Genomic DNA, 26,900 nt, shown 5'->3' with positions numbered 1-26,900 from the left:
TTGTGGGTTTATATGTGCGTTGTGGGTTTATGCGTAGAATGGTATATATTGACCAGCATATATATTGAATGATATATATTGACCAGCATATATATATTGAATAGTTTGTAGATATTTGAATGCGTTGAATGGAATATGAACTGAGTTTGTAGAATGGAATATGGTGGATGTATTATACAGTGTTGCACACATCGCGATCGGGATTTAATCGGCGCCGGGAAAAAAACGGAAAAAATCGTTAAAATCGGGAAAAAATCGGAAAAAAGCGGGAAAAAATCGTTTGGCACAAAAATATTCATTTTTTTTCAATTTTTTTAATATCTAAACCATCTACAACATAAAATAAATACATTGACACATAAATATGATAAAAAAACTAATATATAAGATGTTTAATATCATTTCTAGCGCTAAAATCACACATAACATTGAATCATGTCCTGAATAGTAAGTCCTGAGTCCCAAGTCCAACTCAACCTCAAAATATCAACAAAAAATATGATAATGTATCTCATCATGTCATAATGTCATATACAATAAAATGAAAGTCTAATCCTATTGATTTCCTCTGCCCCTCTTGCGAGAAAATGGCACAACTTTCTCTTTCCCTCTAGATGTAGAAGCTGGTGCCTGTGGTGGTGGAAATGGCAGTGGAGTCTGACGTGCTCTAGAAGCTGAAGAACTAGTAGTAGCAGCTACAGGAGGCCGAGGTGGACGGAGACCACGTCCTCTGGTAGTGGTAGCCCGGGTAGCCCGGGTAGGCGGTGTCACCTCCTCCTCCTGCTCCTCCAACTCCTCCTCCTCCTGCTCCTGCTCCTCCTCCTCCTCCTCCTCCTCCTCCTCCCCCTCCTCCTCCCCCTCATCCTGCACTAACCAATCCTCAGTGGGATCCATGAGAGGCCTCTCGGTCTCAACCCTCCATTCAGCAGTGGTGTCAATCCCATCCAATGAGATGGCTTCCGTATCAGGTGTCTTCTCTAGTTGTTTCACCCACAATCGAAGATTGTAGTAGACATAGACCATGTCATTAAGTCTATGGGACTCCAACCTGTACAAAGTTCATGAAATAATAAATTAATAATTAATAATTAATATTATAAAAAAAAAATTGTTTAAAACTTTAATGAATTCAAAAATTTATTTGGAAATTTGCAATATTTTAAATGTTTAAGTGTTAACCTATTGCGCTTCTTGTTGTGTATTTTTTCAAATACACTCCAATTGCGCTCACATCCCGAGGAGCTGCATGTTTGGCTGAGGATGCGTACGGCAAGATTTTGCAAAAGGGGTACTCTGCCACCATACATCTTCCACCATGCGTCTACAACAAAATTACAAATAAAATTTTAAATAAACATAAGAAAAAAATGGAATTTGAAGAAACAATGAAATTTGAAACAAAGTTACAAAGTACAAACTAAAAAATACCTGGCATTTTAACCGTCCTATCAATGACAGCCATCTCAAAGCCAAATGTGCCACCTGACAACTTATATTGCTCAATTTGTCTAGAGATCTCCATACGTTCTTCTGAAGATCTCACCATCTTCTGGACACAGGTTAATAATCCTTCCACGACCTCAACATCAAAATTAAACCCACATGCATAAGAAAATGCAGGGTTCAGGAAAAGCCCGCAGCATGAATTGGACGATGGAGTGTGTTGTTCCATCGCTCATCAATGACCTTCCATAGAAGGAGTTGTCTCTGGAACCCATCATCTCCCTTGTCATCATAGTAGGACCGAATGGCTTCTTTGGCCCTGTCCATGGCTTCATACAAATAGCCCATTGCGGGCTTCTCACCATCAACCAACCGAAGAACCTTTACCAAAGGTTCTGTAACAGCGCACACCTCCTGCACTCCCGCCCAGAAGTCTTCCTGGTATGAAACTAGTCTGCAGACGGCCTCTGCTTCTGGTTTGCGGCTCATTGACGAAGCACGCCACTCCTCTGAAAGAAACATTCTCTTCAAATCCCACATAGAATTCACGAGGGATTGAAGAGATATGAAACTCGTCGCAAACCGTGTAATGGCGGGGCGCACCAACTCTTTGTTGTTGGTGAATCTTCTCATCAAGCTAAGCACAGATGTGTGATTGTAAATAAATTTTGTGATGCTTTTTGATGAGTCAACAACCTCTTTGACAAAGGGAATTTTCCCAATGTCCTCTAACATCAAATCAATACAATGGGCAGCACAAGGTGTCCAAAATAAAGCAGGATGCCTGTCCATAAGCATTCTACCAGCAGCAACATAATTTGCAGCATTGTCCGTTATGACTTGGACAACATTTTCTGCACCCACCTCCAAAATAAACACATCCAGCAAATCACATAAAGTTCTTGCATCTTTGATTTGATGAGTTGCATCAACAGATTTGATAAACATAGTCCCCTTGGGACAACTAACCAAGAAGTTTATAAGGGTTCTCCCCTTTTGGTCAGTCCAACCATCTGACATAACAGTGCATCCTGTTTGTGCCCATGATGCCCTAAAATCCTCCAATCTTTGGGTGCAGTCACGCTTTTCATCTTGAAGAAGCCGGCCTCTGAAATCATGAAGAGAAGGGAGTTTGTACCCCGGGCCAACACTCGCAATAGCATCAACAGTAGGTTGGAAAAATGGATTATTCCTTATAATGCTGAAAGGAATATCACTCCAGAGGAGAAATTTTGTCATCAACTTGTCAGCTTTTTCTTTTTCAGTTCTTTTTAGCATTGAACCAATAGTTGGTTGTGAACCAGGTGTGGTTCGAGGAACAAAATATGATGATGCAGCTACCGGATTGACTGACGCTGCAGTAGAACCTGTGCCACTTGGCCCACTTCCGTCAGCTGACCTTTTTAGTTGCCTTTTGAGTTCTTCTTTGGCGTCTCTAGTGTGCTCTAATTCTCCCAATGCTCTCATGGCTTTTTGGATAATTTCAGCATTTGTCTTTAGACAGGGCCCCACATCACGTCCAGGGATTTGTGCAAGGTGGAACTTCAACTTGTACACCCCCCCGAATATTTCCTTTCCACACAACTTGCAATACAAGTTTTGTCTATCATTCGGAGTTTTAGGGTCACCATATTCCCAGAAAGGATCCAATTTCCTTGGCATGTTTGTTTTTGAATTTTGAATTTGCAAACCTATGGAAAAATAAGGATTAGGAAATAGGAATTTAGGATTACATAAATGATAATACAAATTACAATTTAGCATTTGCAAAATTACAAGCTAATTATTTCCAAAATCCCAATTTCTAAACCCAAGTTACCCAACCAAATGCCAAAAAACAATGAAAATTCAAAAAAAATAAACAATGTTTAAAAAAAATGAGAAAATAAAAATAACAAATTGGTTCTCATAGTCATAACAAATTACCCATCCCAAATCAATGAAAAATTTCAAAAAATTCTTTAAAAACAATGAAAACCAAAGTTTTTATAGAAGCAAAACCAAAAAAAATTAATCTACATACCTCTTTTATGGACAAATTGGTGATCTAGGCTTGGATTCCTCTTAAAAACGCTTCGATTCGCTCCCAAATCCGACGGAAACCCTTCAGCTCCTCTCCCTCCCCTCTTCTCCTCCTCCTCCGCGCGCAAACAGCAAAATGACATAATAAAAATCGATTTTGCATATAAAAAGCCCGCTGCCCCGACGGCCTGCGATTTTTTCCTTAAAAATCGCGATTTTTTCGAAAAAATCGCGATATTTTCAAAAACTCTCGATTTTTTCGATAAAAATCGTTATAAAAAAAAGTGGCGATTTTTATGCATAAAAATCGCGATTTGAATCGGGTAAATGAAAAAATCGCGCTTTTTCGATAAAATCGCGATTTTAACAACACTGGTATTATATGAGGATCCTTTTATAAACATTGGAGGGATTTGAAGAAAATATAGTGCATAAAGTATTTGAAATCTTTTTGCCCTTTTGAATACAATTTCATTGTATATCAGCAGAAGTATTTTTTCTATCAGCAGAAGTATTTTTTTTTACAGAATGCATTCAATCATCCCTATGGTAGGAATAGTTCTCACTGGCAAGGAGAACTATCCTGAATGGTCTCGGATGATAAAACACACCCTCATCTTCAATGAGTTGTGGAAAGGAGTGTGTGCCGGAGAAGGAGACAATGACTCAGTACAACCTACCTCAGAAAAAGAGCTCGTCATTTGGGAAAACAAGAACAGCAAAGCCTATGCATTAATCGCAACATCTGTAAATGAAGAGGTGAGTCGCCATATTTCATCATATTCAACTGCCTTTGAAGCTTTACAAAAGCTGAAAGAACTCTATGACTCGCATTCTGCACTTGGAGTTGTTCAGCTCATGATTAAACTCTTCACTCTTCAACTGAAAAATAATGATCCTCTTGCTCTTGCATCTGAAGAAAAGTCTATAATGCATGATATCAAATCCACTAAAGTTGAGCTGGATATCCCTCTTATTGCTTTTCTCAAGGCACTCTATCCTACTTACTCCAATTATCTTGAGTCTTTACAAGCAAATGGAAATCTTAAAGATATAACCTTTGACTCTCTTGTGAAAAAGTTTGTTGAAAGAGAAAAAGCCTTTGGAAAGAAGACAGCCCCTGAATCTTCTGAAGAGACTGTGTGCCTTGCTCATAAAGAAAAGCAGCCTGCTCAAGATTCTACAAGAGGAAGAGGTGGACGAAGAGGAAGAGGAAGATATTTCAGAGGCAGGGGGGGCAAACAATCTCAAGAAGAAAAGGCAGACTTACATTGCATTCGCTGCAAAAGAAATGGATCACATGATGCCTCTACATGCAAGCTACATGCAAGCTACCATGGGAAAAAATTGAGCAGAAAAGAAACCAACAGAAAGGTAAAACTGATGATACAGACAAAGGTAAAGCACCTGAATCCGCTCACTATATTGAGGCACAATGTAACATTGGAGTAAATAAAGATTTGTTTAATGCATCACTTGCTTCTTCGAAAAATGATTGGTTGCTTGATTCAGGAGCAACCTGTCATATGACTCATAGAAAATATATTTTTGAAGATTTCACTGATAATGTTGATGGAGCAGTATACTTTGCAGATCAGTCAAAAATCAAGCCATCAGGGCTTGGCACAATCAGGCTTAAACTGCCTGGTCTTCCAGACTTTCTTCTGGATCATGTTCTATATCTCCCACAACTCAAGAGAAACTTGTTGTCCTTGGTCCACATCCGCCAGCAAGGTCACTCCATTCATATGTTTGATGGCAAGCTTGAGGTAAGAAAAGCTTCTGACCACTCACTTGTCATGAGGGGAATAGAAGAAGAAAGGCTTCTCAAACTACAAGGAACCTCTGCTCACGCACAACATTTCTCATATATTTCTCATCATGAAGAAGGTACACTTCCATCAAGTTATTATGGCATGCTAGATTTGGACATTTAAATTATGACAGTCTCCTCTTATTGAAGAAAAATGGTGTTGCTGGTTTGCCTACAATTCCTAGGAAACATAAGCAATGTGATGCTTGCATTCTAGGAAATCATAGCAAACAGTCTTTTCATGATTCACATTCAAGAGCACATAGGAAGCTTGAACTCATTCATTCAGATTTATGTGGTCCAATGCCTGTTCCTTCTGCAAATGGAAATAAATATATCATGACATTTATTGATGATTTCACCAGAATGTGTTGGGTTTATTTATTGAAGAACAAATCTGATGTCTTTCAAACATTCAAGAATTTTCATAAATGGATTGAAAATGATGCACAATCTCATATTGGGTCTATTCGCACTGATAATGGAAAAGAGTATACATCAAATGAATTTGAAAACTATCTTCGCCAACATGGGATCAAACATCAAACAACTATGCCTTATAATCCCCAACAGAATGGTGTAGCTGAAAAAATGAATAGAACAATCTTGAATATGGTACGATCCATGCTTTTCTTCAAAAATATAAAGATAATGTTTTGGGTTGATGCTGCTCTATGTGCTGCATATATAAAGAATAGATGTCCATCTAATGCTATAAGAAACAAGACTCCTTATGAATTATGGTATGGACATGTTCCTTCGGTAAAACATCTCAGGATCTTTGGTTCCACCTGTTATGCTTTGATACCAAAGGCACGTAGAAACAAACTTGGTGCTAGAAGTCGTAAGTGTATCTTCCTAGGGTATTCAAACACCTCCAAAGCATACCGCCTCTATGATGAAGTAAACAAAAAGTTTGTTGTATCTAGAGATGTAATTTTTCTTGAATCATCCAAATCTGACAATGTTGTTGAGCGCCAACTTGATCGCTTGGATAGATTCGCAAAAACGAAATCATTTCAAGAATTTGATAATCAGATTCCACATCTTGAAGGGGGGATTCCTATACTAGATCAACATGTGGAATCTTCTTCTGAAGAACAATCTCCCCTGCATGAAACTCCAACAACGGATGATGCTTTAAGTGATGTAATTGATAGAATTGGGAGACTCAATCTTGATTCAGTCCCAACTCAATCAACAGAGCAGCCTGGACCATCTCAGAAAGGTCCCCCAAAGTGGCTGACAAAGACACTTGAAAGTGTTCATCTTGATGAAATTGGAAAAACAGGAACCAGAAACTCAAACCAACAAAATGGAGGTGATGTAGATGACTCTAATTCACCAGTTGATATGGATGTTACTTATGATTGTGAATTGAACTTGCCTACAGATTTTGAACCAACTTCCTTCAAAGAAGCTGCTTCTCATGATGAATGGAAAGAAGCGATGCAAAAGGAGTATGATGCACTCATAAAGAATGGCACTTGGAAGCTGGTTGATCCTCCATTTGGAACCAAACCAATTGGCTGCAAGTGGGTCTACAAGAACAAGTACAAAGCTGATGGCTCACTTGACAAGCACAAAGCTAGGCTTGTGGCAAAAGGTTTTGCACAGAAGGAAGGGGTCGATTATGAGGAAACTTTTGCCCCCACAGCAAAGTGGGCCACCATCCGGACGCTCTTTGCACTAGCAGCTCAGAACGGTTGGAAAGTCCATCAAATGGATGTAAAAACTGCCTTCTTGAATGGAGATCTAAAAGAGAATGTTTTTATGTCCCATCCTGAAGGATTTGCTGTGAAAGGACATGAACATAAAGTATGCAAACTTGTGAAATCCTTGTATGGCCTCAAACAAGCACCGCGAGCCTGGTATGAAAAACTAACTGAGCATCTTCTGAAACTCAACTTCAATCATTTTGATCTTGATGATGCAACTTTATTTGTCAAGAAAGTTGGCAAAACAGTTGTATATCTTGTAGTATATGTAGATGATCTTTTAATGACAGGGAACAATGAAAGCTACATTGCATCCATAAAGAAGGAATTGGGGAAAAGTTTTGAAATGACTGATTTGGGCTATGTTCATTACTATCTTGGCATTGAAGTAACCCAACATCCAAAATCCATATTTCTTTCTCAAAAGAAATACATTGGAGATTTGTTAAACAGATTTGGCATGATAGAGTGCAATCCTCTTTCGACTCCAATGGAACAAAACTTAAAGCTCACATCTATTGAAGGAAAGGAATTTGAGGATGCAACAAAGTATAGACAGCTTGTAGGAAGTCTCATCTATCTCACTACTACCAGACCAGACATTTCATTTGCTATTGGAATCCTCTCCAGGTTTATGCAAAAGCCTTGTGAAGGACATTGGTCTGCTGCAAAAAGAGTTCAAAGGTACTTGAAGGGAACTCAAGACCTTGGAATCAAGTATACACAATGGACGACTTCAGCTTGATTGGATACATTCAGACTTCGATGGAGACAAAGAAACTGGGGTATCTACTTCAGGATATGCTATGAGTCTTGGATCAGGAGCTGTCTCCTGGAGATCACGCAAACAATCAGTTCCAGCAGATTCCACAACAGAAGCAGAATACGTGGCAGCAGCTGAAGCAACGAAAGAAATTGTGTGGCTCAGGAAAATTCTTGAAGATTTGCAGGTAAAACAAGTACAATCAACTCCACTCATGATTGACAACACCTCTGCAATAAAGTTGGCCAAGAACCCAAAGTTCCATGATCGAACAAAGCATATCAATACTAAATATCATCTGATTCGACATCATGTTGAGGCCAAAACAATCCATCTCCGTCATTGTTCCACAAATGAGCAAATTGCAGACATCTTCACTAAAGCACTTGGAAGGGAAAAGCTTGAACGATTCAGAATGATGCTTGGACTCACCAACACCCCTTCAGATTAAGGGGGGGAATGTTGACACCTAATCTTCATGATTGGGGGAATTTTGTGTAAATAAATAAATTAGGAATGTGAATAGTCATCGGGAGATGAACTGAACAATCACTCCTATTGTATATAACAGCCTAATGTGGTATCCATACAATCTGGAAAATTTCCCCTCACAAGTGAAAAACTTCATTACAACCTTCATCAAGGGCGCATACTTTTCCAACAGGGATCTGAATGGAATGATGTGTGAATGAGCCTCTTTGTACGGTGATTTTAAGAAAGGTTTGTATTGCTCAAGATCTAGGCTCATGCCTTTGAACCAATACTCCCCATGATTAGGTATCCCTATGGCAAGAGAGATGGCAGCTACTGAGAATGTAAATTCAATTCCTGCTATGATGGCTTTTTCTCCCTTCAAATTGGTGGCAATCCAATTAGTGAGCTCATGAAAACCTATTTCACCCACCCTTTGACAAAACCCTAGGCAGCTGACATCTTCAAAGCACTGTTTAATGAATGGTGAAGAGTTGATTTCATTGCAGTTTGTAGGCTCATATCTCATAATCCTCCCTCCTTTATGATGTTTTCTCTTTTCTGATGCTGAAGAGTCTCCCTCCATTATGAAAACCCTAGATAATAGAGAAATGGAAAAAAACAGTGAGGAATGAGTGAAATGGTGAAATGTGGGAGTTAGGGAAGGGAAATGATGATAGGGAAATTTTGAGAGATGGGTAGGGGTTTTAGAAATCTTAGGAAGTTGAAATGGAGGGAAATGAATGAGGGAAGAGAAGCAAGACAATTTTAAAAACGATCCTAGCTAGGAAAACTGCTCATTTTGATAGGTAAGAGCTAGGGTTTGTAGGAAGATGGAGTAAATTGAAAGGAAAAGACTTTTTTGGTGAATGAAATGGTAATTTGTATGCAAACAGAGGTATGGGATATCAATATATAGGGTTTTCAATGTTTCCAGCTGACTAAACTCACCATTAGTAAGTTTAAAAACATGAAATTCATCCAAACCCTAAATGATTAAACTAAACATCATTCATTTGATTTGCCAAAAGGAAAGAGGGAGCGAGATGATTGTACTTACTTGCCAAATAGCTTAAAGCAATAATAAACTAGAGTGTAAGCTTAAATTTTGAATTTGGGCAATTTTCTTTGAATTTCTGGCCACTTTGTCCTGAGCGCAGCGCAGTTGACAGAAGTGCAGCGCCGAAGCGCAGCACAGTTCACAAAAGCACATCGTCTCTCCCAGAAACGCAGCGCAGTTCACAAAAGTGCAGCACCTAGGAATTTTTGCCAAATTTAGCTAGAAAACCCATGTTTTTCACTTAAAGAGGAGAGAGCTCGATAAACAAAGGAAGTAAGGATGCAAATGAGATATGATTGGGACTTTTGGGCTTTTATAGGCATAGTATGATCCTCTTTTGAGTGAAAATGGGCCCCACATACCTTTTTCAAAACATGACTTTCACTCTTTTTGAACTTGACCACCTTGGAGATTTGTAATCTGAACTTCTTTTTACCTTTTTGAACAGTGAACCTTCTTTCTTTTGGAACCTTGAGATTGTGGCCATGAAGTACTCATGATTTATTGAAAATAGTTGCTTATCACAACTCATCTTATGCCGGATTTTTATGCATGAAATGAAAATGGACCTTGAAACCCTAATGACCTAATGAAGACATTAGACTGAGTAAAGTTCTGATGGTGATGACTGACATGATGATGACATTCTCTTTATGATGATACACTCATCTAAGTGATGTAAGCGACCGGCATGTGAGATTTTTGAGAGAATAGAGATAAACCTAAACAAACTAACCAGTGACCAAATTTTATTCTAAAAACCTAGTGACATGATAAAATTTGACCTTGAGACCCCTAACAAACTTGGTAAAAGCATATTTGATCACTGGTGACAGGCAGAAATCACTGACACTAACAGAGGAGATGACACGAAGTCTCACATAAGAAGTCCCAACATTCTCAAGCATACCTGCAGCTACAGAAGTAACAGCAAATAATTCCCAACACTCCACAATATAAAAAACATCATATGTAAAAAACCTGTCTCAGACAACCACTCCTTAGACGGCAGACCTTGGTGGTCTAACAAACATGCTTCTCATTTACATACAAGTCATTACTTTGTATATTATGCAGAAGTTTTATTGTGACCTTGTGTTCAGTGATAGTATGTTTTCTCTTATTAATTTTTGGGTCATCCATTTCATTTACTTCTCTCATTCAGTAGTTTAACTTTTTTTAGCTTTATGTTTTATCGTTTAACATTCAACTTATAGAAGTTGCTCTAGCACTCCTACATTTTGTCAACACTAATTGTACTTTTGAGCCTTATTGACCTATCCTTTTGGTTATTCATGGACATTAATAAACCTAACATACTTATATTCTCTATTTCTTCCTTTAGAGAATGTCAATTTTCCAAGTGCCAGTTTCAGATTTAATGTCTCATGCAATTATTTTACCCTCAGAAATTATTTTACCCAGTAAATGATATTTTTCACAGTAAATAAACTCTGAAAACTATAAACAGATAATTCTTCGGCACTTTATCTTAGCAAATAGTAGAGGGAAATATTTCTGAAAATAACCTAAAAAAATCAGACAAGACAGCAACAGAAATTAACCCTCCAACTTCTCATCATTTAATTTCTCAAAGAAATCATGGGCTCCCTAACCAGAGAAAATGGCCCTCAGAATTTACAAGGAAATTATAGCAAAACCTAAGATAAATTCTTCCAGCAAAATCAGCAACCCACTCGATCTCCACAAGCCCCCTAGGTCCATTTGGGCATAAGATAAATTCTTCCAGCAAAATCAGCAACTCACTCGACCTCCACAAGCCCCCTAGGTCCATTTCGGCATAAGATAAATTCTTCCAGCAAAATCAGCAACCCACTCGACCTCCACAAGCCCCCAAGGTTCATTTGGGCATATCATCAATCAAGCCAAAACCTTCAATTCTTGGCCCAGCATTTCAGCATCTATAGGTGTGGCAAGGGGCATACGACCATGTGGAGGCTCCTCAAAGCCAAAAGCTCACCTCATGAATGGCAATGTTGGGGCTGCAGTGTCATATGTTCTCTCAAAGTTGGGATAGATGTCACTATGCTAGAGAGGTGTAAAGCCGTCCCTCAATGATCTTAGAGAATCTTGGAAAGGCCTAAAATTCGAAGTTCCCAAAACTCGATGGAAACGGCACCATGTTCTTCCAGCAAAATCAGCAACCCACTCGACCTCCTCAAGCCCCCCTAGGTCCATTCAGGCATATCATCAATCAAGCCAAAACCTTCAATTCTTGGCCCAGCATTTCAGCATCTATAGGTGTGGCAAGGGGCATATGACCATGTGGAGGCTTCTCAAAGCCAAAAGCTCATCTCATGAATGGCAAGGTTGGGGCTGCAGTGTCATATGTTCTCTCAAAGTTGGGATAGATGTCACTATGATAGAGAGGTGTAAAGCCATCCCTCAATCATCTTAGAGGATCTTGGAAAGGCCTAAAATTTGAAGCTCCCAAAACTCGATGGAAACGGAACCATGTCGAAGAGTTTGATGAGATGATTCTAATGCAACTTGAATCAAGTCAAAAGGAGCCGAAATGCAAAAGTTATGAGGTTCTGAAGTTCACATGAAACAAGCAAAAACGTTGACATCACTGCCATGTGGCACCACTAGGAAATGCCGCGTGGCAGACCATATAGTTGATGTGGCAACCATATAGAACTAATGTAGCAAGCTTGGAGGACACGTGATAGGAAAGCTGACATGGTAAGCTAAGGTGCCATCCAACTGGGCACGTGATGTGGACCAATGGGAGCGTGCCTGTGGCCCAATCGGAGAGCGCCATGTGGCACCTCGGGAATAGTGCAGAAGGTCAAAATTGTTCAACAATTGGAGTCTACGAGGTTTGAACCGCTGACCTTGGTGGAGGTCAACCAGCGGCTTGACCGTTGGACCAACATGGGCAGTTATAATAAACCACGAAAAAATTATATTTAACATTGTTGATATGCCATGCAAAATGGGGAGACTAGTGGGTTTGACCTTGCGACCTCCTTGAAACCAACACCAATACACTCCACCATGCAATACAACATAATTGGGCCGCATTGCGAGCATTACCATCGTGCCATGGTTCAATTCGACTGCAAGTCATATGGTTATAACATCACAATGTTACCACAATGAACAGCCAAATTTAACCAACTAATGAATTGCATATCATTGGACCACATTTCAAAGGAAGCCGACCACAGTTTTGATCCCACATCACCAAACGTAATATTGTTGTTTATTACCATTGCATGGAGTTTAAACGCCATTGTAATCTAAAAGGCCAACATAATATTTAAGTTGTGCCCCTTCACAACCACCTGCAGATTTCATCCCAAGTTGTTTGGAACCCACTGTGTTTTATATAATAAAAATATATGTCAGTGTGCTAAGGTTCGGATTTATGAAATTATAGCAAAGCCGAGAGTATTGAAGGCAAATTTAAGCCCAATGTTCTAAAATTCGGCCGATTCGAAACGAAAACGGCAGAGTTGATCCGTTTCATTGCAAAAAATTTTGACTCGGTTGAAAAAACGGTACGGGAGGCCGAGTCATGGCTGACTCAGCCGAGTTATTGCATGACTCGACCGAGTCAGCCATGACTCGGCCAACTCGGCCGTTTCCGCAATAACTCAGCCGAGTCATTACCTGCGGCCCATAACCCCAATAAAACTGCGATTTGTCATTTTTTTTTTTAATTTTCAAGTGTTTGCTGATTGGTGGGGACTCCAATGTGTTTTATGAATTAGTTAAATGCTATTTGGGGTCCATTTCCCCCTCCCAAACCCTATTTAACACACTCAAATGCTCTCATTCTCTCACAGCCATCTCATGCATTTGAGTGAGAACTTCATTGAGAGTTAGTGAGCAGTTCTTGAGTTTGTTTTTGGAGCAGCAGTGAGGAGTCTTGGGCAAGCATTGTAGCTGGAGTGAGGAGCTTCTTGGGTAGCCATTTGGAGCAGCATTGAGGAGTTGATTCTTGGAGCAAGCTTGAGGAGGCAGTTTGTGCCTGGAGGTATTTTTTTTCACCTCTACAAATCTGTTTTTGCTTATTAAATTTTAGGGGCAAATCTAGAAAGCCTAGAGAGTGTTTTTTGTGAAAGAAATAAACATAGAAAGCCTAGAGAGTGTTTTTTGTGAAAGAAATAAACATTGAATCAATGTGTGTGCTTCTACTTTTTTTCTTTTTTTTTTCTTTTTTTTGAGATTGTTTGCTTTCATTTCCTAGTCAAAAAATGGCACCTAGAGCAAGAGATCCTGCTTGGGCATATGTTGAAATGGTTGATAGTGAAATGCATTGCAAATTTTGCCATAGGAAAATGAAGGAAGGTCCTGGGGGCATTAATGCGTTGAAACAACACTTGGCGGGGATTAGAGGCCAAATTACTCCATGTGCCTCACTAGAAATTGGGGAGATTAGGAAGCAATTGTTAGCCAGCTTTGAGAAGTTTAAAGAAGACAAGACTAGGCAAAGAGAGTTAGAGGTTGAAATTGGGAGGAAGAGGGAGATACAAAAAATGATGGCTACCAACCTCCATTATGATTTTGAGGGTTCTTCCTCTATCCGTCATACTGATGCATCCAACCCTTTCCGATATGTTCCTCCCTCTTTTGGTTCTGTTCAAGTTAAGGGAAAGGGTAGAATGAAAAAAGGTGATATGACTATCAAAAGTTATTTCACTCCCTCCTCTCCATCAGATGCACATGGTCCTCAAGCTAGTAAAAGTCAAATGCAACCCACTTTAGATGACCATTGGAAGAAAGAATTGAGGGAGACTGCTTGTGAGTACATAGCTAGATGGTGGTATGATGTTGATATACCCTTCAATGCTTCCCGTTCACCATATTATGAGCCTATGTTTGATGCCATACATGCTGCTGGAAAAGGCTTCAAAGGCCCTACTATGCATGAGCTAAGGGGTATCGTTTGCAGAAAGAAATTGACTCCATTAATGAGTATTTGAAAGATTTCAAGGACTCATGGGCAAGAACAAGATGTACCATCATGTCAGATGGATGGACTGATCAAAGAAACCGTACCATCATAAACTTTCTTGTCTTCTGCCCACGGGGAACCATGTTTTTAAAATCAGTTGATGCATCTGATAAGGTAAAAGATGGGCAATTGTTGTTTCAGCTATTGGATCAGGTTGTTGAGGAGGTGGGGGTGGCTAATGTTGTTCAAGTCATCACAGATAATGCCTCTAACTATGTTCTTGTTGGTAAACTGTTAGAGGAAAAACACAAGACCATCTTCTGGACCCCATGTGCTGCACATTGCATAGACCTCATGCTTGAGGATATTGGAAAAATAGATTGGGTCAAAAACACTGTAGATCATGCCAAAAGCATAACAAAATTTATCTACAATCATTCATTGATTTTGAGCCTTATGAGGAAACACACTGGGGGCAAGGATATTATTAGGCCTGCCATCACTAGATTTGCTACTCATTTTTTGACATTGCAATCTATGCTTTCCCAACATAGAAACTTGTGAAAGATGTTTTCTAGTGATGAATGGAATCAAAGCAATTGGTCTAACAAACCGGAAGGCAAAGAATTGAAAAAGAAAGTCTATGAAGAAACTTTTTGGAGAAAGGCAGCAAAGATTGTGAAGCTTGCTGAGCCACTAGTTAAGGTGTTGCAGTTGGTGCATGGGGGAAGGTTGGCTATGGGCTTCATTTATGAGGCTATGGATCAAGCAAAGGAGCAAACAAAGACGGCATACAAGGATAGAGTGGCAAAGTATGGGCCCATTTGGGCAATCGTTGATGAAAGATGGAACAATCAACTCCATCGCCCTATACATGCAGCTGGGTATTTTTTGAACCCACGGTATCATTATAAAGCTAAGGAGTCAGGAGCTTTGAGGGGGGAGGTTAGAGATGGACTGATTGATTGCATTGATCGAATGATCCCATTGGAGTCTGAACAGCTGTAGATACACCGACAGGTCACAACCTTCAGCAATGCCTCGGGTATCTTTAGGAAGAACCTAGCAAAGATTGCAAGAGAAGCAGATGAGCCAGGTAAACAAAAATTTCAATTTTCAAATTCTTAATAGTTTTACTTTTTTTTAAAGTTTGTTAAATCGTTTATAATTTGAAAGTTGGATATAATTTGTAATCTATGTTGCAGGAAACGTGGTATAGAGGTCTGTTTCCGTACGGAAACGGGTACGAAACGCGGAAACGTGTTTGGTACGGTCGTGAAACGCGTTTCCGAACGCATTTCAGGGTTGTACGACCCACATTTCCTCATTAACTCGTGTTTTTTTTATTTTTATTTTTTAATTTACTTTTAGGGTATGTTCGTGACTTCTTGTTGCTTCTAGATGCGTGTCTAAAGTTATAAAAGTGAATTTTTGTCCTAGTGTTGATATGCAGTTCATCAGGAAGTTTGAGGGATATGCAGTTCATGGTAATGCTAAATTCTTAAAGTAAAAGTGATATTCTCCTTTATTTTTCATTTTCATCCTTTTACTTAAATTTTTAACATTACCATGAAATGTCTCAGGATGTTTGAGAGTGGTTTCGCCCTCATTGGATATCATATGGAGAAAGTAGAATTTTAGATCTCACTCAAAATCCAGCAGACTTATTTGTTTTTCAGGATTTCAGGATTGGAGGGATTGCAATGTTTCCATTGGATTTTATCATGTACTAGGGTATGGAACTTGTATTTAATCAAGAGAACCAAGCCCTCTATGCAGGGGAAACTCCCAATAATCAAGATCATGTAGGGCACTAGGGTATGAAACGTGTATTTAATCAAGAGCACTAAGGTCGTTCGACTATGTAGGAGGAGACTCCCAATACCACAGTGGTCCTTCTAAAGAATGGGAAGTGGATGCAGAAAATCCTGATTTGGATTTCTCTCTTGCAGCCTTATAGTCTTTATTGTACTTGCAGCCTCATATATTAATATAAATAAAGGCTGATTTTGAGATTTGGATATATAATAAAGGTTGCTTTTGGATATTCCGATATTTTTATTTTCATTATGTGATCATTCATGAGTAAATGTGATGTAAATTAAATCTTAATGTTTAAGTGTAATAGATTATAATGTATCATTTATGCTTTATGATTACACACACACACACACATATATATATATATATATATATATATACTGAAATATATATATATATAAATATATATCTATACTTCAATATATATATATATATATATATATATATATATATATATATTGAAGTATATATATATATATATATATATATATATATATATATATATATATATATATATATATATTCGCGTTTCCCCGTTTCCAAAATTTGGGGAGGTCGCGTTTCGTATCGCTTCCCGTTTCGGAAACTCGTACCCGTTTCCCCGTTTCGTGCAACTTAGTTTGTAATTTTGTTGAGCTAACCCATTACACTCCTATGTTTTTTGTAGCACAATGGTGGGAGGCCTTTGGTGGCCATTGTCCTGAATTGCAGAAGTTTGCAATTCGTATTTTGAGTCAAACTTGCAGTGCTACTGGGTGGTGAGCACAATTGGTCTGTCTTTGAGAGGATTCACACAAAGAGGAGAAATTGTTTGGATCAAAAACAGTTAAATGATCTAGTCTATGTCCAATACAACCTCCGACTCAAACGAAACCAATTGCTGAACAAAAGTCCTGATTCAGATCCCATTGTGTTGGAAGACATTGATCCAACATCAGATTGGGTAGTGGAGAGTCATCCAGCAGAGTTTGATCCTGATGAGGATCTTGATTTAGATTTAGATATCGAGGCATCAGTTGAACATGTTGTTCAGTTGAATGCAGATCCCGATCCACCAGCCTCAGTCTCACAGCCAGCAAGGACTCCAGTTGTAGGCGCTTCCTCTGCTCAGCCACGACAGAAGCACGGCCGCATATCTACTCTATCTCAGCTTGCATCTGCTGCAGTTGCACAGCCTGCTAGTGGTACCACTTCTACAGTTGCAATTGGAGATGATGATGATGAGGAGGAGCCATGGGGCCCCCTGTCTGACTCTGATCATGATCCAGAGATTGATCGACATGATCTTGGCTCCTCTGGCAGTAGCTACTAGCCAGTAGTACTGGAGTTTGGTCACAGTTTACTTTTGTTGTAGAGGCCATTTCTAGCCTCCTTGGTTATGTGTTTTTTGTTTTGACTCTTGAATCTTTGATCATGTATGACAGTTGACTATGTATTGCCATTGGACAGTGCACTGGGTGCCATTTTGATATAATGGATTGGTTCATGAGCCTACTTTGATCATATGTTGTCTTCCATCTATATTATAATGTTGTGTGTTTGGAAACATGAATGAAAAGCTTTAAAATTATGTTTTTTTATTAAAAAAATAAATATTTAATGTATTTTTTACAACGACCAAGTCTTTGAAATCGAGCCGGCCGAGTCAATACTGAGTCGGAGTCGATCCTCGGCCGAGTCGGAGTTTTAAAACATTGTTTAAGCCTAAGTTTTATATTGTAAACAAAGTTTTAGAGCTCGTTTTGCAGCAGCCGAGAAGGAGTTTGATGGCATTTTGGAGGCCATTTCCTAGTGGCAGAGAGCTCCGCTTTTGTGCAAGTTTCGAGAAATATTTGCCCATTGTAATTGAATTTTGGGAGCTTAATAAAAGGCCACTCTCTCGGAAGTAGGACCAGTAGTCCACACTAGACCAAACTCTGTTATCAACAGGTGGTTGTGCATTTTTTCTTCTCTTCTTCATTTCTCCTTTTTGTGCAGCTTCATTCAAGTCCTTTAAAGCTTGTTTTAAACTAAATGCTCATATTTTAAGCTTGTTAAAAGTAATCATTCACACTTGAACATTTTTAACGGACCAAGTCACTTTAAAAGACCTAGATCAAGTGGTATCAAAGCAATTTTGAAAGTGGTTTGTGAGTGTGCATAATAAGCAGGAGCAAACTCAAGCAATGTGAAGGAACACTTGTAGAAGGAAATACGGAGATTGGTTCGAGGTGAGCCCAAAGAACAGAGATGGCCTCGCTAACAGAAAGAAGTCCAAAAGGAAATCCATTCAACTCCAATGCAGATTTTTTCAAAGCTTTCATTGCATTGAAAGCCATGGTTGAAGAGATGCATAGGGAGTGGAGGAAACCTAGAGAACGAAGCTTGTCAAAGACAAAAGCGATTTGAAAAATTCTCCTCCTTCAAGTTATCCTCATTCTCCTCCTCCATCTCCTCAAGGGAAAGTCGCTTCAAAGAAGCCTTTGTTGAAGTTGGACATCAAATTTGACTTGCTAGATTATGATGATGAGTGCAATGTTGAAAAGCTTGACAATTGGATTCGCCAGATGGAAGTCTACTACCGTGTGCAACAAATTATTGATGGCAAGGTAAAAATTCAGTTGGCCTCTCTTTGATTGGAAGGTACTGCATTAATATGGTGGGAAACAAGGCTTCAGGAAGGTAAAAATATTTTCTCATGGTTTGAATTTACTTCGACATTGAAAAAAAATTACCCCTTGGCACATAATCAGAAGGCAATAATAGAATGGCAAATTTTGCAACAACATAAAGGCCAAAGCGTGCAAAACTTTATAGAGGAGTTTTGGAAAAATGGCATTAGCATTAAACATCCCACTTAACACACAAGAGACTCTTTTGAAATACCATTAGTAGTTTTCATGGATATATACACAACACTATTTCATTGTTGAAGCCATCTTACCTGGACAAGGTCTGTGTACAAGTAACCTATATTGAAGCAGGTAAACAAGGTGGTGCAGTCTCCATGGAAGCCATATAGTGGAAGGAAGATAAAGGCGGAGGAAAGAAGAAGCCAAAGAGAACAACTTCAATGAAGAAGGTTGATGGAAACCTTTCCTGTACCCATTGCAAGGAAGAGGGATACCAGAAGGGCAAGCAGAAGGTAGAAGCAACAATTCAACACGATATGGGGTTGTACTCTTGGGATGAGACACAAATTGCAGCTATGGGTTTGAAAAGTATATCATCTTCACATGTTCGTTCCAGTTCTTCTAAACCCCAAAAGTTTGTTCACCTTGAATAAGGCATGTACCATTACAAGGGGTTCTTTATAGCCCAACCACATCTTTGACCTAAGACACTCCTCTAACTCCGTCATCAAGCTTAACAATGGGAACTATACTATGATCGTCAACACTACAAAATCTTTGAGTGACATAGACCAAGACTAGTCCCCTTCAATATTTTCCTTATTTTCCTAACAACTCTCTTACACATATACAAGGTTTCCTTCATTGGTTAAACCTTTCTATTTTCCGCTTCTTTATCTTCCTACATTGTTGTAAGACTAGCATTATTACTTTTTAGGAGATGTGCTAGGAAATCCTTATTTTGCTATCTTAGCCAATGATACTCTTAAGTGGCATTGCCCTTTCTTTGGTCAAGAGTGTACATTAATATGATTTCAATTCATTTCTTCATCAACATAAGAGCAGCCACAAGTCATTATAAACTACTCAGACAGCATAAAGCAACTTCATAACTGCAATTAAAATACATTTTACTAAATTCTTTGTCGTATGTTTTATATCTCAAACAAATACACATATCAAACAGACAATTTAATGATGATATTTAACAAAAAAATCCTGAAAATAACATATACAAACACATACCAATGCTCAAGTTTGAAAATTTTGTGAGTTTGACAATCAGTTCTTCCACCTACATGGGCAAAGAGGTAAACAACATCTAATCATTAAAATGATTTTAAATTTAATCAAATAATTCACACAATTTATATCAAAATACCCACCACCATCAACCTTTACTAGATAATTTTACACCTAGTATGAATGGTTTAAACGGCTTCAAACTGCATAACATTACTAAAAGGGGAATACATTATCCCCAAAATACAATTATGCTAGCAATCCAAACATTCAATATATTACAAGCATCAATCCACAACCACACACTATAGGTATCACTGTCTACCATTGGCGTTACTTGAACAATCATGTCAAAAGCCATATCAAAAGGTGATTCTTAACCTACATATTGAAAGGTTACATCGCAAAGCAGATTGGATTGCATCAAATCAAATCTCAAAGGTCACTTTTGAATTGTTCTTCAGACATTTCTGTTTGTGAAAACAGCAAAGGGAAATCTAGCAGAGTTGAAGAAGAGAAGTTAAACATGAATGTTTCAAAGGATTGCCTATGAGTAGCCAATGTAAACAATTCTATACAAACATTTGAAATCTTTATAATTGTCAGCAGAATACAATGGAACCATGGCAGTGTAAAGAAATGATTATGCTCTACATACAACCACCAAAGTCTCAATTACTTCATAAAAGCTGCATATGTGTAGAAAATTTAATCAATATGATGTAAGATGTATTAATGCATATGGCAAAGAATATCAAATCATTTCCATGACAAACATCTTAAGAGGTATGCCATTGAATTGGGGTGTTTGATGTGAGGGTAGCATGTAACCGAGTGATATGCGTTAGAGTTTGGGAGGTGAGGGACAGGAAGGTTGATGTTGGGGTAATAACTGATCAAGGGATTTGTGATTCTATTTCATGATGCACCTTGAAGGATAACGTACTTGGATTACACAAATTAAGTTATGGTGTAGAGTGTGAAAAAAGATAAAGCAAATAAATGAATAAAATGTGTGGGAAGCACCTTCAAATGTAGAATTGTTTGTATCACTATGTAAATGTTGTAATTTCCTATCTGAAAGAGAATGAGAGAGAAAAGATGCTATGTTGCTATGCTTCATATCATACATAACTATACATAGGAATGCATTTCAGTTACAAGAATATTTGTCCAATTGTTGAAGACAGTTCAGCTCTGTATATATGCATGACTATTCGTCTTCTTGGCAAGCTACATGTTGTTCATGGTGTGCATGCGTTAGGATTCAATAACAGTGTCGCTATAGGTACATGTGAGCGATGTCAAGTTGCATGTGTCCACTCCTAAGTGCACATGTAAGTTGTTGAATATGTGTTTGAGTTGTTGAGAGACAGTGTGCATGGGGCCACTATGTTGATTTTAGGTATGTTCTATGCTAGAGCAATTTATTTAATTTCTTTTCCATATTAGTAATCACGTCAACATAAAGTAAACTGCAGATAGAACATAAATATAAATCATAGAAGACCAGCCAAGACAAGAGGACACGAGATGTGGCGCTAGCCAAGGACAAACCCCACAATGTGGGGAAACCCTTGATCAATTCTTCTTTTATGTTCTTCAAAGTTCAGCAGAGAAAGAGAGAGAGAGAGATATAGTACATTTACAATAGAAATCAACACTTTCACTTATCTAGATAAGAGCATAGATCATCTCTAAGAAGATGATACATGAGATCAGTTGAAGACATGCTACTTCAACTAATTCTCCAAGGTGACTCCTTCACCTATCGTTGTGTTGCATTTCATCATCATGCTGCACCTCACCGCGCTGCACCATGCTACACCCATCATCATTGTACTACATTATGTGCCATTGCTGCACCATGTTGCCTTCCCGGCAGTTTCGGCTGTTCCCGGCAGTTTCGGCTGTTCCCTGCAGTTCCGACTGTTCTCGGCAGTTCTTGCAGTTCCGATAGTTCCAGCGATTCTGGCTTTTCCTATTTTTCCGACAGTTCCGGCTTTTCCGACAGTTCCGGCTTTTCCGGCTTTTCCGGCAGTTCCGGCTTTTCCGGCTTTTCCGGCTTTTACGACAGTTCCGGCTTTTGCGACAATTCCGGCTTTTCCGATAGTTCCGGCTTTTCCAGCTTTTGTGACAGTTCCGGCTTTTCCGATAGTTCCAGCTCTTTTGGCAATTCCGGCTTTTCCGACAATTCCGACTTTTCCAACTTTTCCGACAGTTCCGGCTTTTCCGACTTTTCCGAACAGTTGGAACTGCCTAGAAGGCAACATGGTGCGGCAATGGCACATAATGTAGTACAGTGATGATGGGTGTAGCATGGTGCAGCAAGATGACGAAATGCAACACAACGATAGGTGAAGGAGTCACCTTGGAAAATCAATTGAAGCAGCATGTCTTCAACTAATCTCATGTATCTTCTTAGAGATGATCTATGCTCTTATCTAGATAAGTCAAAGTGTTGACTTCTTTTGTAAATGTACTATCTCTCTCTCTCTCTTTCTCTGCTGAACTTTGAAGAACATAAAAGAAGAATTGATCAAGGGTTTCCCCACATTGTGGGTTTGTCCTTGGCTAGCGCCACATCTTGTGTCCTCTTGTCTTGGCTTGTCTTCTGCGATTTATATTTATATTCTATCTGCAATCTACTTTAATGCTAATGGGATTGCTAATCTGGAAAAGATAATGAGCTAACTGTGAAAATTGAAATAAATTTCTCTAGCATAGAACATACCTAAAATTAACATTTTACCTATAGGCAGGTTTTACTAGTACTGAGGTCAAGGAGGGTGGTATTGCTACCTCCTTGTCCTAATGCATGCTGGTTTATTCTAATGCAAAATAATGTTTACATAGATCCTCCTACTTCATAGTATCACTTCGTAAAACTATCTAGCATTTCTAACCCTATTATGCCCATGGAAGGGTTATTAACTTTAGATATCTTCATTAATGATATGATTAATTCTATGTGTAGCCTAACAAATATATATAGACTGAGAAATATTTATGAATAAGATATAAAAGGATATAGATATATACTTAAGACGAAAATGTATATGATATTAAGGCATCTCTTTTTTTTTATCAAAATATTTATAGTAACCACATTTTTAATTATTTTCATCTTATCTTATCTTACAAAATATTCATATTTAAATTTTCAAATTTCAAACATTCCTAATGGTAAAATATCTTTTATATATATATATATATATAACCATTAATTATTCATGGAACTCATTAATTATTGATGGAACACATTAATTATTGATAATGTATACACTTCATGATATGCATTCTATATTACTTGAAACTTATGAATATGAACCCTATACTAAATACCATATCGAAACAAATTCCTTCCTTCATCGTTTATGTTCCTTTACCACATAAAATTCTTTGAGACGAAGAAGATTTTATACTCACTATTCGAAGCTAATAATTTTTCTTTTAGAAACTATATCGTCGTACGATATTCCTTATACTATTGACAGGGATTTAAATGATCTTTTGAAATTATATAATAAATAAAAAAATTGATCAAGATTTTATTAATGCATTACAGTTGCCACTTGGTTAAAATTCTCCTTGCACGTTTTTCAATTAAGTTCCTAGACCGCTTCGTGGATGTCTGGAAAGGATAAGTCTTTACCGAAAGCTTTGTGCACATTCTAGAAAGATAGAATTTAGTGAGGTTTAACCAGGAGCATCACATTTTGGCTACATGCATTAATATTCCAGAACGTCTCGATGTCGGTCGATAATGAATAGGTGATCGGATTCACTGGCTAGGTTATCCCCATTTCGTATAGTATGCTACAATATATGCAACTGTTATATATTGCTTTATGCCTCTCATATGAATTGGGAATTATGTATCTTATCGCATCCCACCAAGTTCTATGTTATATATTACTTTTAAATTCATGCATACGGATTGAATCATCGCCATACACTTGTGTCGAGCTTGATCTAACTGTTAAGCGACGACATTAGGTTTAGGCTAACAAACTTTGGTGAATAGGCTCTAACTCAAGGAAAGATTATGAGAATTTCTCAGGGAAACGAGCAAACCTAAATATTCGACGGAAACGGTGCATGATTTATGTAGCTTGGAAAGATAGACCCAAATTGAAGCATAGATTTGCGGTGATGAAATATGGTACCAGAAGGGTTTCAAGTTCCCTCTATTAAAACAGTTCAATGTTAATGTTGAGGCTGTAGCATTTGAGTCCATAGCTACAGTTCGTAATTTTATTTTGGTTGATTTCAGAGAGAAAAAAAATAACTAGCTTTCAAAGTGTACCCTAAGTATCAGTTACCTGGACGGATTTAACATATAGGCTCCCTACCTCCAAACGTTAGGGCAAAAGGTACCTAACGGTGAAGATTTTCGTCCATCAGAGATTTCAAGTGTTTCAGCCAACAGAGGTCAAGCGATCCTATTTTCCTTCATAAATGGATTTAAAAGTAGGCAAGGGGTTTATCTCTCTATTTTCCAAAATAGAGGGCGAATCGAGGAAATCACTGTTAATGAGAACAATTAGCCACATCATGAGCACATTCCCGATAGCCGGTGGAGTAACACCATCGGTTCTTTAACAATTTTTCAAAGAGTTTGCCATACAAACTCATACTGTCCAACAAAACATGTGGACTTTTCAAACAGACAATTAATATGCGTTGTAACCAGTGTTGTTAAAATCGCGATAAAATCGCGATTTTATCGAAAAAGCGCGATTTTTTCATTTACCCGATTCAAATCGCGATTTTTATGCATAAAAATCGCCACTTTTTTTTATAACGATTTTTATCGAAAAAATCGCGAGTTTTTGAAAATATCGCGATTTTTTCGAAAAAATCGCGATTTTTAAGGAAAAAATCGCAGGCCGTCGGGGCAGCGGGCTTTTTATATGCAAAATCGATTTTTATTATGTCATTTTGCTGTTTGCGCGCGGAGGAGGAGGAGAAGAGGTGAGGGAGAGGAGCTGAAGGGTTTCCGTCGGATTTGGGAGCGAATCGAAGCGTTTTTAAGAGGAATCCAAGCCTAGATCACCAATTTGTCCATAAAAGAGGTATGTAGATTAATTTTTTTTGGTTTTGCTTCTATAAAAACTTTGGTTTTCATTGTTTTTAAAGAATTTTTTGAAATTTTTCATTGATTTGGGATGGGTAATTTGTTATGACTATGAGAACCAATTTGTTATTTTTATTTTCTCATTTTTTTTAAACATTGTTTATTTTTTTTGAATTTTCATTGTTTTTTGGCATTTGGTTGGGTAACTTGGGTTTAGAAATTGGGATTTTGGAAATAATTAGCTTGTAATTTTGCAAATGCTAAATTGTAATTTGTATTATCATTTATGTAATCCTAAATTCCTATTTCCTAATCCTTATTTTTCCATAGGTTTGCAAATTCAAAATTCAAAAACAAACATGCCAAGGAAATTGGATCCTTTCTGGGAATATGGTGACCCTAAAACTCCGAATGATAGACAAAACTTGTATTGCAAGTTGTGTGGAAAGGAAATATTCGGGGGGGTGTACAGGTTGAAGTTCCACCTTGCACAAATCCCTGGACGTGATGTGGGGCCCTGTCTAAAGACAAATGCTGAAATTATCCAAAAAGCCATGAGAGCATTGGGAGAATTAGAGCACACTAGAGACGCCAAAGAAGAACTCAAAAGGCAACTAAAAAGGTCAGCTGACGGAAGTGGGCCAAGTGGCACAGGTTCTACTGCAGCGTCAGTCAATCCGGTAGCTGCATCATCATATTTTGTTCCTCGAACCACACCTGGTTCACAACCAACTATTGGTTCAATGCTAAAAAGAACTGAAAAAGAAAAAGCTGACAAGTTGATGACAAAATTTCTCCTCTGGAGTGATATTCCTTTCAGCATTATAAGGAATAATCCATTTTTCCAACCTATTGTTGATGCTATTGCCAGTGTTGGCCCGGGGTACAAACTCCCTTCTCTTCATGATTTCAGAGGTCGGCTTCTTCAAGATGAAAAGCGTGACTGCACCCAAAGATTGGAGGATTTTAGGGCATCATGGGCACAAACAGGATGCACTGTTATGTCAGATGGTTGGACTGACCAAAAGGGGAGAACCCTTATAAACTTCTTGGTTAGTTGTCCCAAGGGGACTATGTTTATCAAATCTGTTGATGCAACTCATCAAATCAAAGATGCAAGAACTTTATGTGATTTGCTGGATGTGTTTATTTTGGAGGTGGGTGCAGAAAATGTTGTCCAAGTCATAACGGACAATGCTGCAAATTATGTTGCTGCTGGTAGAATGCTTATGGACAGGCATCCTGCTTTATTTTGGACACCTTGCGCTGCCCATTGTATTGATTTGATGTTAGAGGACATTGGGAAAATTCCCTTTGTCAAAGAGGTTGTTGACTCATCAAAAAGCATCACAAAATTTATTTACAATCACACATCTGTGCTTAGCTTGATGAGAAGATTCACCAACAACAAAGAGTTGGTGCGCCCCGCCATTACACGGTTTGCGACGAGTTTCATATCTCTTCAATCCCTCGTGAATTCTATGTGGGATTTGAAGAGAATGTTTCTTTCAGAGGAGTGGCGTGCTTCGTCAATGAGCCGCAAACCAGAAGCAGAGGCCGTCTGCAGACTAGTTTCATACCAGGAAGACTTCTGGGCGGGAGTGCAGGAGGTGTGCGCTGTTACAGAACCTTTGGTAAAGGTTCTTCGGTTGGTTGATGGTGAGAAGCCCGCAATGGGCTATTTGTATGAAGCCATGGACAGGGCCAAAGAAGCCATTCGGTCCTACTATGATGACAAGGGAGATGATGGGTTCCAGAGACAACTCCTTCTATGGAAGGTCATTGATGAGCGATGGAACAACACACTCCATCGTCCAATTCATGCTGCGGGGCTTTTCCTGAACCCTGCATTTTCTTATGCATGTGGGTTTAATTTTGATGTTGAGGTCGTGGAAGGATTATTAACCTGTGTCCAGAAGATGGTGAGA

The 26,900-nt window shown here is 38.5% G+C and overlaps 2 protein-coding genes across 3 annotated transcripts in view; both read right to left on the bottom strand.

Moving 5' to 3' along the window:
• Positions 1-26,900, bottom strand: part of LOC149225628 (protein ACCUMULATION AND REPLICATION OF CHLOROPLASTS 3, chloroplastic-like) — a 514,713-nt gene that overhangs the window by 348,125 nt on the left and 139,688 nt on the right. For both annotated transcript variants that reach the window (XM_089377212.1, XM_089377213.1), the window contains exon 5: positions 19,896-19,944. In XM_089377212.1, coding sequence (XP_089233338.1) covers positions 19,896-19,944 — 49 coding nt within the window. The remainder of the gene's footprint in view (positions 1-19,895; positions 19,945-26,900) is intronic.
• LOC149225631 (uncharacterized) lies at positions 269-1,385 on the bottom strand. The gene is made up of 2 exons (XM_089375133.1): positions 1,180-1,385; positions 269-1,048 (listed from the first exon to the last, which is right to left on the bottom strand). The coding sequence occupies exons 1-2, from the start codon at positions 1,305-1,307 to the stop codon at positions 556-558; spliced, it is 621 nt and encodes a 206-aa protein (XP_089231259.1). The 5' UTR covers positions 1,308-1,385; the 3' UTR covers positions 269-555.

The sequence above is a fragment of the Pinus tabuliformis genome, chromosome J, assembly GCF_031772625.1.
Source record: "Pinus tabuliformis cultivar Carrire ecotype Pingquan chromosome J, CPIR1, whole genome shotgun sequence".
In the NCBI taxonomy this organism is placed as follows: domain Eukaryota; kingdom Viridiplantae; phylum Streptophyta; class Pinopsida; order Pinales; family Pinaceae; genus Pinus; species Pinus tabuliformis.
Note: the sequence above shows the minus strand (reverse complement) of the source record. Positions and strands in the feature narration are given on the sequence as shown.

Bases quoted from the DNA above. Each gene is read 5' to 3' on its own strand.
- LOC149225631 (XM_089375133.1), bottom strand. From the start codon at position 1,307: ATGTATGGTGGCAGAGTACCCCTTTTGCAAAATCTTGCCGTACGCATC. The intron at 1,049-1,179 runs GTTAACACTTAA...AACTTTGTACAG, and splicing joins CACAACAAGAAGCGCAATAG to GTTGGAGTCCCATAGACTTA.